This window comes from Mauremys mutica, chromosome 2, assembly GCF_020497125.1.
Source record: "Mauremys mutica isolate MM-2020 ecotype Southern chromosome 2, ASM2049712v1, whole genome shotgun sequence".
In the NCBI taxonomy this organism is placed as follows: domain Eukaryota; kingdom Metazoa; phylum Chordata; order Testudines; family Geoemydidae; genus Mauremys; species Mauremys mutica.
Window position 1 is genome coordinate 286,603,965 of NC_059073.1, and position 19,621 is coordinate 286,623,585.

Sequence of the window (19,621 nt, forward strand, 5' to 3'; positions counted from 1 at the left end):
CACTTATGTGGTGTAGGGTCAGATCAAAGGAGAGAATCTGGCTTATGTATATTCAGCATTCCTCGGGATGTTTTCATGGGGTCCGTTCTGGGTTTGCTCCTACTAGGTGCATCTCCACCCCCATACTGACCTGATCTTCAGGGCCTTTACTGGAACCTTCATCAAATCCGCAGGCAATAGAGTATGGTGGGTACGGTTCTGACCAATATGCCTCTTGTGTACAGTTTCTTTGCAGAAAACCTGAAACAGTGAAACACATCAGCAAATGACCCATGTTGTTTAGCACTGACAAGAAACAGCTTATCCTTAGTGCCCAAATCCTCAGATCTATTATATTACTTATCGATACTTCTGGATGTGCCAACGGCTTTTCGCAAGATTGGCTATACAGAATTAGAGCTACTTTCGCTATCTACCTTGTGAAAGGCTGAGACAAATATTCAAATGAACGGGAAAGTAACAAAGCAGCTTCCAGGTTTATATAGGAATTGCATACCGTGAGCGTCACCTAAGTCATGCATCCAAATCGTGCCTTTAAGGACCAGTTTGGGTCTTGAGACATATGACTACTCAGTTGATTAGACACACAAGGTGGGACCAACACGGCTACAACAGCACTGTATACCCACTTTATAGCATTAATAACAATACTCTGAAGTTCTGTAATATCTTTTACCCAAGGATCCCAAAGCACATATCATTTCTGATCACTTCCAAGCCTGAAAGACTTAAGCCTCTCAGCACTTCAGGAAGGTAGGGTAGTATTATCCTCATTTTACAGATGAAGAAATTGAGGCTATGTCTACACTGCCCTGGGTGTGAATAACTGGGTGCACCAAAGTGCTACACTATAACTCCTCCACACGGATGTCGTGGGCACAAACTAAACGGTTCCTAGTTCACATTTAATGTAGTTCAGTTTGAAGAGGAGTATGTTAGCAGTCATCAGTAGCTTGCCCAAGGTCACCGAGGATCTGCAACAAAATCGGGAATAAAAACCAGGAATCCTGGCTCAAAGGACCCCACTGCAAAACCATCCATCCTCTCAATTGCAGTAGGATAGACAAAGTTATCTGGGCTCTGACATTTGGGCTCCCATCCTTCCAGTCAGACAAATGAGACCACTATGTTAGCAAGATACTCCCCACTGATTGTCACAGCATTGGGCTTTTGCTTTTAAATGGTGAGCTGGATTACTGCCAGAGCTGGCCAACATTTTTTCAATGAACGTTTCACTGTTGAAAAACGCCATTTCATCCACATGGATACATGCTGCAGGAATTTGTCAATTTTGATGAAATTTCTTTTACGGGGAAAAAAACCCATCGAAAAGAGGCATTTCAGTCTTCTTGGAATGGACCATTTCAATTTTTCGTTTCAAAATGACTTTTCATTTTGAATTCTTTATTTGAAGTGATTAATGATAATAGCAAATATAACAAGTCAAACTGTGAACGAAACATTTCAATTTTATCAAAATGGAACATTTCAAATGACCCGACACTATTTTTTTCCCCAAAAAATTAGTTTTGTGAGAAATTTCAATAACTCTTTTTTTTTATTCCAATGTGGAACAAAAATTAAATCCGAAAGGTCAGAATTTCCCATAGAACACAAATTCTTAGCTTCCACCAGTTTAATTATAACGTTATCAACTTTCAGACTGCACAATTGGGCATGGGATTATTTTAAAAGGGCCTTTTATTTTCCACATCAAATTCAAACACAACCTTTTCAAATGCAATTCTAATCTATAGCATATTCATGCTGGGAAGTGCTTCTGTCTTCCAAATTTTGGGCTGCTAAATTTTCTTTTTTCTAAGCTACTGTGCATAAGAGCCAAATATGTCCTTTGTATTTGTGCATGTCGTCTCTACTACTTTCAATACCCTTGCAAGTAGTAGTGCATTCCCAAGATGATTGCAAAAAATCAGTCTTTGCTGACTTTTCTCCATCTCTTTACAAATGGCTCTGATCAGACAGGATCAGAGTGGGCGAAGGGATTGTGAAGGTAGAGCTGTCCAGGTGGAGGTATTTGTGTACTGAAGGAGATCAATGGTTTATCCAGTCCATTATCTGGTCATGGACATTGGTGCATGTAGGATACATTAGAGAACCCCCCACCCCCAAAAATTACCTAATGAATGTTTGTAACCCTGAAAAAGAATTCTTCCTGGCACCAGTAACTTTATGCCCTGATAGCAGTGGCGGATTACTGCATATGCCAATGGCGCCTGGGCCCATGGGCCCCAGCCAATTTGGGGCCCCCAGAAAAATCTCCCCCCGCCACAGCCCAGAAGCAGAGCTTCTCAAGTCTCAGTGCCACAGTAGGTGGGGAGGGGCATGGAAAGGAGCGAATGTGGGGCAGGGTTGCAGGGGGAGGGGGTGGAACGGGGACGGGGCCATGGGCAGAACTGGAAAGGGTCTGCAGGGGAATGGGTGGAATGGGGCAGGGCCATGGGTGGCACAAGGGCAGGGCCACAGGCAAAGGTAGGGGGCAGGGCCACAGTTCTGGTGCCGGGTCCCCCTCACTTGCTCCAGCCCTGGGCCCCAGAACTTGAATGTTGATTGTTTACGTATCTTAGCCCTTATGCATAGTTTTAAATGGCTAGGAACCTTAATAATAGGGAAAAAAGCATTCTTGCCCTGTATGTTGGTGATTTCTTCAAAGAAACCCGGGCATGCAACTTGTACCACTTCTCCAAAAGTGGCTTTGGGCCAGCAACTCAGGCCATCCCAATCCCCTGGGCATCCTGGAAAGAAAAAGAGTCTGAAATGAAAGAGACGCCTGCAGAATGAGGCATTTGAGAAGTCTTGCAATCGCTTACCGAAAGATTGCCCATGTCTTGATCAGAGGACCAAGTGCAAGACTCAGCTGCAGTTCTTACTTAGCCCAGATTCACAATGGCATGGTGTGACGCTGGCAGACCAGGTGCCATCTCTTGCCAAGGCTTTAGGTGCGTTAGTCACTGGTTGAGATGGGTATTGGGCTTCTAACAATAATGTCTTTAGCCTTCAGACTTTATGAAATGCTTGTAAATTGCTGTATGCATTAATCTCACTTATACTTTCCTTGTCACCTGCTATAAGGAAATATTTACATTTTTGCATGTAACTAAAAAAACGGTTTGCTCTGAAACTGTGAATCCCGTCAGGAAGGACCATCTCCTGCACAACAAGAAGGCCTATCAAAACTCTATGGGCCATTGTGGGCCATCACAATACACAGACTGTGTTAATTACCCCCTTGTACCCATGAAGAGACTGTGTGCAAAAGGGCTCATCCCATCAGCTTGAATTCTGGAAGAAGGAAATAAAAATCCCTGACAAGAATTTTTTTTGTATTTCTTTTGCTGTCTGGACTCTCCTGTGAGAGCTACTAAACTGAAAGACATTTGGAGCTGACAGATTCCTGCAACTCTGTCACCTTGTAAAACCATAGAGTGTACCTCAATTTTGTATCTATGCTTGCCTGCTTTAACCGTGTAATAACTCTCTCATTTCTTTTCTTAGTTAATAAATCCTTAGATAGTTTACTATAGAATTGGCTGCAAGTATTGTCTTTGGTGTGAGAGAGAAGGTACAAATTGATCTGGGGCAAGTGACTGGTCCTTCGGGACTTGGAATAACTTGAATATTTTGTGATCTTTGGTGTATAGCAACCATCTATCACTAAGTCCAGCTTGCTAAGGGGACTGTCTGTGACTCCATGGTAAGACTGTATTAGTCTTTTAGGAGTTCATGCTTGCTACGGGTGAAATCTAATTATAGAATACACAACCAATTTGGGATCTCTGTCCTGCTTCTTAGCAGTCCACTATAAGGTTGGCACTCTCAGTTATGAGCCACTCCAGGCAGCATGACACGTGGTTGTGCTAAATCCCATGTAATTCCACAAATTTAGGGGGACGTTGTATCTCTGTTTTACAGTCATGGACACAGTCTCTCACATATACATTTTCCAGCTCATCTGTATCTTTTCTTTTCTTGAGAAAGTGGAGGTAAGAGTCAAGCAAATGCAATCCTAAAATTGTACAGTCATCTTGAAAAAGGAGCTCTTTTAGTCAGTAAAACAAAACTGGGCATCAAGAAAAATTGCTAATGGGTTTATCCTCACATCACATCTGTAAGGTAGGAAAATACTAGTATTCCCATTTTACAGGTAGGAAACTGAGGCACAGAAAGACTAAATCATAAGCCCAGAGTCTCACAGGAAGTCATGACAGAGCAGGGAACTGAACTCAGGTCTTTTAAGTTTCAGGTTAATACCTCAGGTTCAGTTCACTTCCCTGCTCTATCACAGACTTCCTGTGAGACCCTGGACTAGTCAGACTTTCTGTGCCTCAGTTTCATTCTGTAAAATGGGAATAATAGCAATTGCCTACTTACAGGGGTGATGTGAGGATAGCACAACTCGCATAAATTGTCATAGCTCCACTGAAGCCAATGGTCATGTGATAAATTACCCCCGCAGAGGATGTGCCCCACCTAAGGTTATAATACTGGCTATGAATGTAAGCAATGCACAAATAAAGTGTATTATCAACATAAAACACCACTACAATCAAAAAGAAATAAGAGATGCTGCAAGATGCAAGTTCTTTACAGAGCACAAGTGATGAGAAAAATCAGGCCAAACCTTCCGAAACTTTACTCAAGAGAACAGTCCTTGCTTATGTGGCTAGCCCTACTGAAGTCAAACAAAGACAGCTCATGTCATATTTTGCCGCATAGGGCCTATGTCTCTCACCTTTTAAGTTGGGTAAAGTAGCTTCATTTTTTTCTAAACATAGAGCCTGGTCTTTCACCACCTGTTGGAATATCTTGCATTCCGGATGGATAGAAGCAACCTGGGCAAGACATAGATAGAAATGGTGGGTGCGATTTAACAGGTTGGATTGTGAATAACTCTCCCCTTTGCTGACGCATTGGTAACTACGCATAGGTGTTCTTAAGGATCTTAATGCAATTATTTCTGATTTCCCGGGGGCGCTCGACCCCGGCTCCGCCCCAGGCCCTGCTCCCACTGCACCCCTTCCCCCAAAGCCCTGCCTCTGCTCTGCCCCCACCCCACCTCTTCTCGCCCCTCCCCTGAGTGCACCCTGCCCTCGCTCCACCTCTTCCTACCTCCATTTCTCCCCCACCTCCTGCCCGCTGCTGAACAGCTGTTCATGAACATGTGGGCCTCTTAGGTGCTGAGTTATTCACCTTGCTAGAGACCATTTCTGTTGGCCCCAGATGAAGGAGGATATTGAGCACTATGTAACTCAGGTCTGTCGATGCCTAAAACAGCTGTTCAGTGGCGGGCAGGAGGCGCTGGGGTGGGAAAGGAGCTGATTGGCGGGGCCCTCCGGTGGGTGCTAAGCACCCACTATTTTTTTCCGTGGGTTCTCCAGCCCCGAAGCACCCACAGAGTGGGTGCCTATGAAATTAGACTGTCAGTGCTTTGGGGCAGTGACTGTCCTTCTGCCCGGCGTTTGTGCAATGCCCAGTGCAACGGGATCCCAATCTCAATCGGGGCCAGCACAAGACAAATGATCCACAATAGCAGTTCCAGCCAGGAGGAGCCAGGGTGTGAAGTCAGGGGGTCTGAGCGCATGTGTTTGTATTAACGGCCATGGTGCTACTGACACAGACGATGGGCAGCGGGAAGTAAAGTAGCAGAAGAGGTTTTCATTGTGGTCTGAATTCTGATATACATTTTACATTAATATAACAAACAGGTGTGACCCTGCCTTCCCTGGGGACCCCCCCGCACTCCCACTACAGTCAGCGAGAGACTTAGGGGGACGCAGTGAAAAATCTCCAGATATTTAAAAACATGATGTCAGCGTATACATCAGGAAAAATGAGGGGCGTCCATACACTCAGAACATTGAAGTTCTCCCACTAAGCTGAAAGAGGTGAAATCATAGTTAAGAACAGTGAAACCAAGTGGCATTCTTGGCCATGGCTCGATCTAGATGGCCCTCACCGTGGTGATGTCAGTTCACAATCATTTGTGGATTTTTATCCTCACAACACCCTGAGGTTAGGGTGACCCCCTTTTCAAAAGGCAAAAGCAGGAGATATGCAGGAGCCCTGCCCCCCCCCGTGGCTCCTCCTCCTGCTCTTCCTCTTTCCCCCCCCGCCCCCCCGAGCCCTAGCCCCCTGCAGAGGGCAGAGCAAGCCCCTGCCTGTGTCCCCACCCTCCAGGGCATGTCACACAGGGCAGGGTGGGGACACAGCGGCCTGGACTCCCTGGGCAGCTCTTACTACTCCCAGCTGCAGCTTCCGGCCTGGCCAGGGGGTGGGTCCACGGCGGGGGGGAGAGAAAGAGTAGGGGGTGGAGCCTCAGAGTGAGGGGTGGCTAATGCCCACCTCAGTCCCCACCCCACCACCACCACTGGGAAGAGACTGGTGCTGCCCCTAAGCCTGGGGTAGGGACAGAGCCACGGAGCAAGAAATTCGGGACAAATGCTGTCCCGGAGTCATTCAGGGACTTGAACACTGCATTTCGGGACTGTTCCCCCCAATTCAGGATGGGTGCCCCCCCCCACCTGAGGTACTCCTCCCATTTCACAGAGAGGGAACTGAGGCATAAAACAGACTAAGTGATTGCCCCAGGTCACATAGGAAATCTGTGGGAGAGCCAGGCGCTGAACCAAGAACTTCGGAGTCCCACACTCTTACCTTAGCCACTAGGCCTTCCTACACCTCTTTTATTTACAGCAGAGCCTGAGGAGGCCAGGAAGGAAAGGGGAGACAGATGGTGGTGCTGAAACAAATCTTTGTGTGCTCAATTTAATTTGATCCTATTCGGATTTTCAAATTGTCTCCACCAACCAAAGGGCCTGATTCTCCCCCTCTCTTTCACTGGTATGAAACAGGAGACACTCCACGGAACTCAGTGGCGTTACACAGCGTAAAACAAGTGAGTATTGGAACCAGAGTGTCTGAGTGCTGTGTATTGACAGCACCAAAAGTTTCATTCAGCTGAAGCCACTGGGACCATATGAGTGAATAAGGCAACACGATTTGGCCTTTTGCAAGCTGGCCTATTTAAAACCCACCCAGAAGCACTGAAAATACTGATTTCATCTAAGTGATAGACTGTAGATGTACTGAGACATTTCTGAAGAACACTGTAAGCCACCCTAAGCCCCCAAAGACTTTGAGAGTACAGTACAGTCTTGTCTTTTATTGTACCAATCCTGACAGTACCACTACACCGGGTTTCTTTTTTCAGTCACAGGCAGTTGAATTATAGGCTTATGGAATGCTGTCAATAAACAACACAATTTAATGGGAAATCAGGATTCTGTTCTTAGCCTGAATGGAAACTTTACTGCCCACATAAACAGTTAAAACTGCACAATAATATCCACCTAGAAAAAAGGACAAGCCTTCATCTTGAAAAATCCTTTGCAAGAACACCTAAATTTGGGGTTTTAGAGGACCGTGTGCCTTTTAAATGTGTGGCATCTGCGATGGCTCACATGCCCTGATATTAGAATGGAAAGAGAATTAAAGAGTTAATGTGAAAAAAAAATGAAGACACGCTGTAAGCAATGGTTAATTTTCACCCATTATGCTTTGACAATGGGTAACCTTAAATATATTTTTTTAAATCAGCATGATCACCTCCTAAAATAGCATCTCTCATTTTTGTACATTAGGAACACACTTCTGAATTGCTATTATTCAGAATTCAACACAATGCTTCTTTAATTTTTTACATTTTCAAATATATTGTGCGTTGCACTGAGCTGGCACAATAAACAACTTCAGAAGCAGTAATAAAATGATTACTATGAAAATCAATTGCAATTTACATTTAAAAAAAACAACCACCATTCAGTGCTTTGGCTGGAAATAGGGTGTTTCTTCAGCTCCTGAAGTGTTTGTAACTGGTTGTTGACAATGGGAAACTGTTTATAGTTGGGATATTTTTACGCTGGGTGTTCAAAAATCATAGGCATACAATCTGGTGCAATGCAATTTATTTAGCATAGAGAATCCTTTCTCTGACATATCACAAAGTGAAACCAGTTGGCAGCCAGTGTTGTCATTATATAGGGCTAGCGTCTGTCCCCCTTACACCGAGTAGAACCTAATTCTGAAAATGGTCCCACTAATGGGAATGGGACTACTTGCAAAATATGGTACTGTTCAGCATAAGAGTGAACCAGGTCCTTAGCATTTAATGTTTATGGCACCAAAAGCTTGCATGGAGGTAAAAGAAACAGTCCCTGTACTGATGAGCAGACCATGAACACTATAGGACCCAAATTACTTTGTTCCATCTGGATGTAAGTGGAGTTGTGTGTGTCATATATGACCGCATTGCCAGTACCCCTCCCCCACCCCCCATTCCTATTGCTCTGAGCTAGGGTGACCAGCTAGCAAGTGTGAAAAATCAGGACAGGAGATTGGGGGGCCGGTAATTGGTGCCTCTATAAGACAAAGCCCCAAATATCGGGACTGTCCCTATAAAATCGGGACATCCGGTCACCCTACTCTGAGCATTAATCTGAGATCAGGTGGGTTTGCTGGGCATTTTAGCACTTAAGAACATAAGAACATAAGAAAGGCCGTACCTGATCCACTTCCTGCAAGAGAGATTCCCCTTTCCTGTCGATGCAGCTTAAACCTGCCTTATCATACTGATGGGGCTTGACCTGCTGGAATTCTAAACTCAGTGGCTCAATGATTTCCCCAGTGCAGTAGCTTGCACAGGTCTCTCTCAGCTCTGGTATAATGCAAGTCTATCCTCAGGATTAGGTGGGTCTCTTTGGGTCTTTGAGAATTAAGATGCTCTATATTTGAGAATCTATCCAATTCATGCATGGTATTCTAAGGCAGCTGCCACGATGTTATCCCTACCAAAGGTGGAAACCTGATTATGTTCCAGGCTGCTGTTGCTTCTCCTTTCCCTTATCCCATTCCACTGCTACCAGAACAGGTCACCTTCAGGGTTATCTTGTTCAGTTATTTTAAGAAAAGTTGTGGCCCCTTGGCCACTAGCATCTGTCTTCATTGGTCTTCATTGCTAGGAGTTTGGCCCGTACACAAGTGTTAACCAGAGCTGGTAGGAAAATGGGGGGTTTATCTGCCGAAAAATTCTACAAAACAATATAAAAATATTCAGTTTCATCAAAAAATTTCCACAAACAAATTCAAATGTTCATCAAAAAACTAAAACATCCAAAGCTTCTGCACAGAAACCAGATTTTGTCAAGAACATCAAAACAATATTTCATGTCAGTTTGACCCAAATTGAAATATTTTGGATTGTTAAATGAAGTCAGAATATTTTGATTCAAGGCTGGTTCAGTATTAGACTGAGACCTCATGTGCTGCTGTGATACCTCATGGGAGTTGTACTTTGGGTGCGTCAGCCTCTCATTTTCCCCTGTGGGTGAGTATCCCTGGCCAGACTATATCTCCCCTGGACTATAGGAAAAAAGGGGAGAGAACCCTTAGCTATCCATCACTGAATGGACAAAATGGGCCAGCGTTCTTGGAATCTGTGAAAGGTGGATCCCTCAACCATGTGGGTTGAGGATGCTGCAGGTGAGAAATTGCCTAAAACCAGGATTATAATCTGTTAAATTTCAGACACTAGAAAGTGTGTTTGAGTTTGTTTTATTTCCAACCATTGTCTGTTTCTATCATCTCTGCTTAATATCACTTAAGTTTCTGTTCCTTAGTAATAAGCTGATTCTCGTTCTATTATAAACCTCCCTCAGTGCTGTACATTAAAGTGACGTGTGGGTCCTCAGCTAAACTAAAGACTGGGGTGCATTCTGTCTCGTTGGAGACAGCAGACTCAGAATTTCTGGGAGTGGCCAGTGTGACAGACAGGACACTGCAGAGAGATGCCTCTGGGTAACTTGGGAACAGTGAATGTTACCTGCAAGGCAAGGATTAGCCTGGCAGATACTCCTGGAGTTTGCTGTCAGGGAGACAGCCTGGTGTGGCAGGGAGCTATCAGACAATTTAAGCTCCAGCACAGCTCTCTGTTGCAGAACTGAGAGGTAACATAGTGGCTTACGTTTATGGGCTCCCTGAGGAGACCGTCACAAGTGCATCATGGGAGATGTATTTAGGCTGGTAAATCCAGCCTATAGAGGAAAAATTGAGGTATGATGCTCTTGAATGACAATGCTTAGAAGGCGCCGCAGCAGCTTCTCAGGAGGATGTGGGTTAATGTCAAATGGAGCTGCAGTGAAACATTTAAATTCAGGAACATCAAAACATTTTGTTTTGACAGCAAAAGTGAAAACAAAATGTTTTGATATCTCTGAATTTACATTTTTGGTTTTCAGCCAAAAATTTTTGACTGATGGAGTTTAGTCAAAAACTTTTTGGTTTTCAGGTGTTTGTGTTTTTCAGTAAAAAGCCAAAGATTTCCATGGAAAGCAGACACTTTTTACAATAAATAAAACAAATACAGAGGGATTGAAACCCCCATTTTCCATTGAAAAAAATATTCCGCCTGCTTTCGTGTTAATGTCCTTTCTCTTGCAAAAAGAAATCCTAGGAATTCTTTAATAGCTGTACATTTCATTTCAAAGAAAGCGTCTCCAAAACAACAGTGTCCAAGCACTATGCTAGGATAGCTCAGTGCAGTCTTACCAGGAATAATGTCACCTTGTGCTTCTCCATCCCAAATTCTTTCTGTGTCTAAGATTTCTCCTAGGAGCCTCCAGTCTAACTGTTGACTAAGATCAATCATGCTAAGATTATGAGCAATTAGAACATCAAAATTTTAACAAGGTGTTTCTTGTTCTAAGCTCCCATTTCAGAAGTAAATGACTAAATGTCTCTTTTTGTCAAGACGCCTAGTGGCCTTTGACACAGACCATCCCATATGTTAAATATCATGGTGACTCGTCAGAGCTTGCAAATCAGCACAAGTCCAACAGCAGCCCTACCTAAGGCCTGTCTAGCAAGAAACAAAAATGATGTTGGAGCTGTACGCTACCGAGTGGGTAGCCTTCCTGAAAGCAAACATGGTTATACAAGAAGAGAGGGAAGTTTCCCTTAGAAATACAACTTGTGATGATGTTAAATCTGTTGGCCTTCCTCGGGCTTTAAAAAAAAAGGTAACTTATTTTGCACTCAGAAAACCTTTCTGGCTAGAACATTGTCTGCTGTTGCTGACTGTCTCTCACTTGTACTTTACACAATACTTGGTTATTCATCTTAAATGATGAACAGTAACAATTTAGGGCTTCAGACTGCAAGCTGCTGCATGTCTTCAATTCACAGTGGTCTGAAACCATCTAAGGTACTTACATGGCCCCTGCTATCATTGTTTCTGAAGCCTTAGAACCTTTGCCGTATTTATCCTCACAGTACCCGTGTCCTATTTTATGGATGGGGAACTGAGGCACAGAGCAACTAAGGGGCAGATTTGCAAAGGCATCTAGCTCTGAAACCTAATGGGAGTGAAGCACCTAAGTATCATGTGAGCTTTTGAATATCTACCCCTAAGTGATTTGCCCGGGTCACACAGGCAGCCTGTGTCAGAACAGGGACTTGAATGCAGAGACCTTAAGTCCTAGGTTACTGCCCTAACCACTGGGTCATCCTTCCATCTTCCTTCAGAAAACTCAGCACCGAACAGAGGCTGTCTACCTTCAATAGGAATGAGTGTGATAGAAAATCCTAAGTTAGAATCTTCAAGAACTAGGGTCTGGCCTTGTAAATCTGTCATATTCTTAACATCAAAATGCTTACAGCACTGGAAACTCCAGCATTGTGCAAACAGGAAAGGACGTGATACTCTATTTTATTTGCTTTGAGAAATGCCAGCTTGTCTGTAACAGAAGAGTAACATCACAAGCTGTATCACCTTGGGTTGGGGTTCCTTTCAGGTCTCATCAACTGAGCAATGCCAAGTCTGGCAAGTGCCTGGATGGGAGGCCGCCAAGAAACACCTGCCTACTTCAGAAGGCATTACCTACTCAGCTGGCAACTACCCTCACAGCCCAGCCAAACATAATGCCCCAAGGACTGCTATGATCCCAAAAATGCGTCTTCAGACGAGCCATACCACAGCGGTCCTGACAATATGTGGCCATTAAAAATTCTTAATACATTTTGAAAAAAGCCGGGCTGTGAACCCCGGGCTGGGATAAATTCTATCTATCCTCAGAAAGTCAAGCCCCTGTACAGTGTCTCAAACTGGGCAGCTGACTTCACCAGGCCCTTTTGCCAGCATAACCCAAAGTGTTCTGAATAAATTTGTAACCAAGTCTGGCTGGACATTATTCATAAGCAGAAAAAAGGGCCACCTTCGTCAGATAAGTTCATAGGCTGTAAGGCCAGAAGGAACCATTATGATGATCTAGTCTAACCTCTAACCTATCCTTGCAACAAAGCCCGTTGCCAACTCTGTCCACATATTTATTCAGGGGACACCATCATAGGACCTAATCACATCAGCCACACTATCAGAGGCTCGTTCACCTGCACATCTACTAATGTGATATATACCATCATGTGCCAGCAATGCCCCTCTGCCATGTACATTGGCCAGACAAGACAGTCTCTACACAGAAGAATAAATTGACACAAATCAGACGTCAAGAATTATAATATTCAAAAACCAGTCGGAGAACGCTTCAACCTCCCTGGCCACTCAATTAAAGACCTAAAAGTGGCAATACTACAACAAAAAAACTTCAGAAACAGACTCCAAGGAGAAACTGCTGAATTGGAATCGGTTTGCAAACTAGACACCATTAAATTAGGCTTGAATAAAGACTGGGAGTGGATGGGTCTTGTAGAACTATTCCCTCTACTGTTACTCACACCTTCTTGTCAATTGTTGGAAATGGGTCATCCTGATTCTCAATACAAAAGGCATTCTTTTTAATCCTGCTGACAATAGCCCACCTTAACTGATTACACTCATATGAAAACATCATATAGCCTCTGTGCTGCCATCTAGAGGTCTGTCTGATAGGGCCTAAAGTTGGGCCCTGTCAGCAGGTCACCACCCTGTGCATATCCCCATGGCCAGGGCCGCCCAGAGGATTCAGGGGGCCTGGGGCAAAGCAGGGGAGCTGCGGCGCTTGTACTCACCCGGCAGCGGTCCGGGTCTTTGGCAGCATTTCGGCAGCGGGGGGTCCCTCCGTGTCTTCGGCGCCATTGAAGGGCCCCCCGCCACCAAAATGCCGCCAAAGACCTGGACCGCCGCCGGGCCAGGGCTCGCGGGGCCTGGGGCAAATTGCCCCTCTTGCCTCCCCCAGGGAGGCCCTGCTCATGGCAGGACACTGTGCTGCAGTTTTCTCAACAGAGTTTCCAGCCTCCCTTTAGTGGCTTATGGCTCAGCCCTCTGGCCAGGCCTTTGTGAAAGTTCAACCTCCCCTCCCCAGGGTAGTAGAGTCCAAAGGCACAGTGGGTCTTTGGCCCTGCTGGGCTTAGTTCTCAGCCCCTCTGATGTTATTCATGCAGCTGCACTCCCTCTGGGCTCATGTAGGGATGAAGTGAGAAAGGCTAAAAGCCATGTAGAGTTGGACCTTGCAAAGGGAATTAAAACCAATAGTAAAAGGTTCTATAGCCATATAAATAAGAAGAAAACAAAGAAAGAAGTGGGACCGCTAAACACTGAGGATGGAGTGGAGGTTAAAGATAATCTAGGCATGGCCCAATATCTAAATAAATACTTTGCCTCGGTCTTTAATAAGGCTAATGAGGACCTTAGGGATAATGGAAGGATGACAAATGGGAATGAGGATATGGAGGTAGATATTACCACATCCGAGGTAGAAGCCAAACTCGAACAGCTTAATGGGACTAAATCGGAGGGCCCAGATAATCTTCATCCAAGAATATTAAAGGAACTGGCACATGAAATTGCAAGCCCATTAGCAAGAATTTTTAATGAATCGGTAAACTCAGGGGTTGTACCCGTACGACTGGAGAATTGCTAACATAGTTCCTATTTTTAAGAAAGGAAAAAAAAAGGGATCCGAGTAACTATAGGCCTGTTAGTTTGACATCTGTAGTATGTAAGGTCTTGGAAAAAATTTTGAAGGAGAAAGTAGTTAAGGACATTGAGGTCAATGGTAATTGGGACAAAATACAACATGGTTTCACAAAAGGTAGATCGTGCCAAACCAACCTGATCTCCTTCTTTGAGAAAGTAACAGATTTTTTAGACAAAGGAAATGCAGTGGATCTAATTTACCTCGATTTCAGTAAGGCATTTGACACGGTTCCACATGGGGAATTATTAGTTAAATTGGAAAAGATGGGGATAAATATGAAAATTGAAAGGTGGATAAGGAACTGGTTAAAGGGGAGACTACAACGAGTCATACTGAAAGGTGAACTGTCAGGCTGGAAGGAGGTTACTAGTGGAGCTCCTCAGGGATCAGTTTTGGGACCAATTTTATTTAACTTTTTTATTACTGACCTTGGCACAAAAAGCAGGAATGTGCTAATAAAGTTTGCGGATGACACAAAGCTGGGAGGTATTGCTAACACAGAGAAGGACCAGGATATCATACAGGAAGATCTGGATGTCCTTGTAAACTGGAGTAATAGTAATAGGATGAAATTTAATAGTGAAAAGTGCAAGGTCATGCATTTAGGGATTAATAACAAGAATTTTAGTTATAAATTGGGGACGCATCAGTTGGAAGTAACAGAGGAGGAGAAGGACCTCGGAGTATTGGTTCACAGGATGACTATGAGCTGCCAATGTGATATGGCCGTTAAAAAAGCTAATGTGGTTTTAGGATGCATCAGGTGAGGTATTTCCAGCAAGGATAAGGAGGTGTTAGTACCGTTATATAAGGCACTGGTGAGACTTCATCTGGAATACTGTGTGCAGTTCTGGTCTCCCATGTTTAAGAAGGATGAATTCAAACTGGAACAGGTTCAGAGACGGGCTACTAGGATGATCCGAGGAATGGAAAACCTGTCTTATGAAAGGAGACTGAAAGAGCTTGGCTTGTTTAGCCTAACCAAAAGAAGGTTGAGGGGGGATATGATTGCTCTTTATAAATATATCAGAGGGATTAATATTAGGGAGGGAGAGGAATTATTTAAGCTTAGTACCAATGTGGACACGAGAACAAATGGATATAAACTGGACACTAGGAAGTTTAGACTTGAAATTAGATGAAGGTTTCTAACCATTAGAGGAGTGAAGATCTGGAACAGCCTTCCAAGGGGAGTAGTGGGGGCAAAAGACATATCTGGCTTAAAGACTAAGCTTGATAAATTTATGGAGGGGATGGTATGATGGGATAGCCTAATTTTGGCAATTAATTTGGCAATTGATCTTTGATTATCAGCAGGTAAGTATGCCCAGTGGTCTGTGATGGGATGTTAGATGGGTTGGGATCTGAGTTACTACAGAGAATTCTTTCCTGGGTGCTGGCTGGTGAGTCTTGCCCACATGCTCAGGGTTTAACTGATCGCCATATTTGGGGTCGGGAAGGAATTTTCCTCCAGGGCAGATTGGCAGAGGCCCTGGAGGTTTTTTGCTTTCCTCTGCAGCATGGGGCACGGGTCACCTTCTGGAGGATTCTCTGCAGCTTGAGGTCTTCAAACCGCAATTTGAGGACTTCGATAACTCAGACATAGGCTAGGGGTTTGTTATAGAAGTGGATGGGTGGGATTCTGTGGCCTGCATTGTGCAGGAGGTCAGACTAGATGATCATAATGGTCCCTTCTGACCTTAAAGTCTATGAGTCTATGAGCTCTCAAACCCCAGCCTTCTCCTCAGGTGGGGCATTCCATACCTTGGCCTGTCTTAACACCGTCACTAGGTCCCTGATAAACCCAAAGAGTTTAGTGCCAGCCCAGCCTTCTCTCCAAGGAAGTTCTGACCAGCCACAGTCCTACTCAGCTCAGCTCAGATCAGATCAAGCCAGCTTCTCTCCCCAAGCACAAGCAGCTGATCTGCTGCCCTTCCCAACCAGCCAGGACTGAGCCAAGCTCTCTCCCTTTTCACAGGCCTGACTCCCATTACAGGTGTGGCAGGTAAGGCTGATTATGCTCACCCCTTTTCATTAACCCTTTCCAGCCCATGTGGGGCATTGTTTACCCCGCCACAGACCCTGCGTTGTTTTTTGGGTCTGTTTAGTATTGCTCTTTCACCAGCTCCGGTGCCGAGACAGTCTCACAAACACAGACTTGACTGTTTGTGCTAAATGGAGTCGCCCATGTATAAATGATGCTGGTGGTATTTACTTAGTACACTATTTGCTGCATGAGTCAGGAGCCTGCACTTATTCCAGAAGGCTGCTATAAGGAGTTATAGCCAAACCTGCAGCTGCTTTGCTCTCTGAACTATATGACCTTTCCCCAGCTTGCTTTGGAAATTACAAAAGGTAGAACATCCCAATGGCGAAAGCCCTAGAAAGAAGTTAGCCAAACCTTTCTAAAGCAGCAGAAGGATTCCACCCTGAAGATTTGGGTCTAAACATGGGTAAAGGTCCAGTGTGGTTCTCTCTTATCCAGACCATTCTGCCTACTGGGTCTCATTGGCAGTGAGCATCTTGATCATAGTCTCTCTTTTTAAAATACCTTTTACTGACTACCCTTTGGGTTACCGTCAAAATTCCTCTTTGTCGCTTGCTAGGTCTGACACAGACGTGATCCAGAATCCTGCTATGTAACCACGTGTCCAGTCATTCTCTCCAGTCTGTTAATTAGATTATTTCAGAAGTCTTTTTTGAGTGAACACGACAGGCTAGGGGGCATTTTCCATGTGTTTTTCCTCTTTCTGAAGTTGATTACCTATGGAGTAAGACAAGCTGATTCACTATCTGCCTTACAGGTTTCATTTAAGCAATAACTTTTCGAGACTGTTTTTAAAGGTTGGAGCAAAGCTTGAATGTTTGTCGGTTGTATCAGATTATATCTAGTTATCTGCCTGTATCTAAACTGCATAGATCTATATATATAGATATATATTTACATAGATATGTGGCTATATATGCACATAAACCTTGTAGACATGCATATATGGACATATTGCTGTAGTTTGTGTGTAAATATATACAACAGACATTTTCTAACTATAACCTGGAGGAAGAAATGAAAATGTAGTGACTTGAATTTATCCCAAAGTAGGTCAAACATTTAATTACCATTGATGCTTTAAAAAGGAAATCACTGCCCAATTTCCCCTCTCAGTATGGGTAATACCCATTGCCATTAAAGGCTTGATCCTGTATTCAGTGCATACCCACAGTTCTCTGTGGAGAGGAATTTAAGGTGCACAAGGAATGGAGGATGAGGCCATACAGGGAGTTAGGCATCTCCTACCAGCGGGGAGTGTCTTAGTCAGTAGAAGCTGTGTGTCTAACTTCCCATGAAATGCTTCATTAAGACATCGTTACGCCTCAGTAGCAACCCCTCCTTGGTTACAACAATTACCTTCATTCCACTTTACTCGGTAAATAGGCTTTTTGGCTAAAGAGGCCTGGGTAGCCCTGTGGATGAGGCATTCAACTGGTCTGTGGCCTTGTGCAAGTCAAATCCCCTTTTTGTAACTCTGTCTCCCCTCCTGCCCCAAGGGCAGACAATGTCTCTTGCCAGGCATTTGACAATGTGGGGTCCTAATCTCACTTGAGTGTCTAGGTGCTACTGTCATGTGCATAAAGAATAGTTTTAGCTCTCTTATTGCCTGGCTTTGCAAGGTGACAAGCATCTCCTGGGAAGTACCGACTACTCAACTCTTACTGAAGTTGATGGGAATTGAGGGTGATCCATGTCACACAGGAAGTTTTCATCATCTTGAATGATGGGGCTTCTGGTTTATTTTCATGCCTGGACAAATATTTGTTCAGAGGATCCTTGTTGGAATTATTCTTTTACTCTAACTAGATCTTCTGGCAGAGAATTTAGAGTATAGGGAGAAATTCCTGTCTTGTAGAGCTGGAAGGAACCCTGAAAAGTCATTGAGTCCAGCCTCCTGCCTTCACTAGCAGGGCCGAGTACTGATTTTGCCCCACATCCCTAACTTACCCTCTCAAGGACTGAGCTCACAATCCTGGGTTTAAGAGGCCAATGCTCAAACGACTGAGCTATCCCTCTCTTGCAGGAGTGCTAAGCACCTTGTTTTCTCTAAACACCTTGTGGATTTGGTTTTTTTTTTCCACATTTCCTATTTAGAATCCAAAGTTTCTCCTCAACCATTAAAAAAATGACTGATCCTTCACTCACTGACTCTCCTAACAGATGCGTCTGAGGCTCAGGTGTGAGTGACAAAATGATGTCAAAGGCTATGCGGTCCCTACAGGTTGTCAGGCAGGAATTTCTGTCCTGTCTAATCCCATGGGACAAGTATGTTATGACCGGTACCGTCTGTGATAATATTTTGAAAAGATAAGATAATGACTGTCAGATGTGTAATGATTCACTGCAGCCATGATTAACATGAAACAGGAAATTCTAATACCAATGCTGGGGAACCAAGTCCTGTTAACAGAGTTTCTAAACACAGATTCTAATCCAACGCACAAGTGACTGCTCACTGTGTGGGCACGTAGAAAGTGATGCCAACGCCTCTGTGAATTTAGACATAGTATAGCACAGCTTGGTGCTTGATATCACTCAAGGTATTCAGCAAAACAGCATCGCTGCTCTGTGGACTTGCACGTGCTTTGCACCTCTCTAAGGAAATACACACCTGTTACATTCTGGGTTTGCAGCAAAGTTCTCTTTGCTGCAAAGTCCAAGTTCAGGTGGCCTGAAGGGACCCCAAACCACGGGGGTCCCTTCAGGCCACCTGAACTTGGGATGTGGATGCTTTGTATACTTTTCCGGTTTTTTTTAACAGATTGGACAATATTCAGCTAATCAAAGACCTTATCAACCCTAAATCACATGCAACCCCTCTCCCTCCCACCCCCCCACCCCCGGGGAAGTGGAGCACTGGATAACTCTAACTTGTAAAGTCATTTTTTTTTTAGCATTTGACAAATGAATCTCTCCTTTCTTCTGCTCTTTCGGCCTATGCCCAGCATGGCAGGTTGTTTTTTTTCCCCCACCCCCTCCCCTCTTAGGATAATAGGCACCATATCTGTACAACAACCACCAGACCCCCAGGCGAGGTGGAAGATCCAGATGTGTAGGGAAGAGGGAAAGTGCCCCATCCAGATGTGAGCGCAAGTGGGAGAAAATCAGATGCGGAGACCGGAACGCAAGTGCCCCATCCAGATGTGAGTCCAAATGCCCCATCCAGATGTGAGCGCCCCCGCCTCTGAGACCACCGCGCCGCCCGCCCGGCAGCCCTGCGTCCCTCCCTCCCCAGCGCAGCGCAGGGCGCAGCGCGCACGGCACTCACCAGCGGGAGAAGCACCCAGGAGAAACTTAGCATCTTCAGCAGCCGCTGCCGCCTCCTCTGAGCTCTGGCTGCCGGAGCCGGGGCTCAGCCCGTCCCCACCTCCCAAGTCCCGCCCCTGCCTCCTCCGGATCGCGCTGCAGCTCCCTCCCCAAGGGTCCTTCCCTGCGCCTAGGGCTCCTGGCGAGTCCCGCTCCAAATCCTCCCAGAGCGCCCGCTCGCCAATCTCGCCTTACCCTGAGGCGGCGGCGGGGGGGGGCGTGTGTTGGATCCTCCTGGATCCTGCCGAGGTTTGATCCCCCAGCCCCCGACTTGGGCCGT

The 19,621-nt window shown here is 45.0% G+C and overlaps 1 protein-coding gene across 1 annotated transcript in view; it reads right to left on the bottom strand.

Moving 5' to 3' along the window:
- Positions 1-19,355, bottom strand: part of LOC123364443 (vasoactive intestinal polypeptide receptor 1-like) — a 39,845-nt gene extending 20,490 nt beyond the window's left edge. The window contains exons 1-4 of the mRNA XM_045006591.1: positions 19,304-19,355; positions 4,751-4,850; positions 2,646-2,753; positions 131-240 (exon numbers count right to left, since the gene is read on the bottom strand). Coding sequence (XP_044862526.1) covers positions 131-240; positions 2,646-2,753; positions 4,751-4,850; positions 19,304-19,336 — 351 coding nt within the window. The 5' untranslated portion in view covers positions 19,337-19,355. The remainder of the gene's footprint in view (positions 1-130; positions 241-2,645; positions 2,754-4,750; positions 4,851-19,303) is intronic.
- Positions 19,356-19,621: the final 266 nt, after the last annotated feature.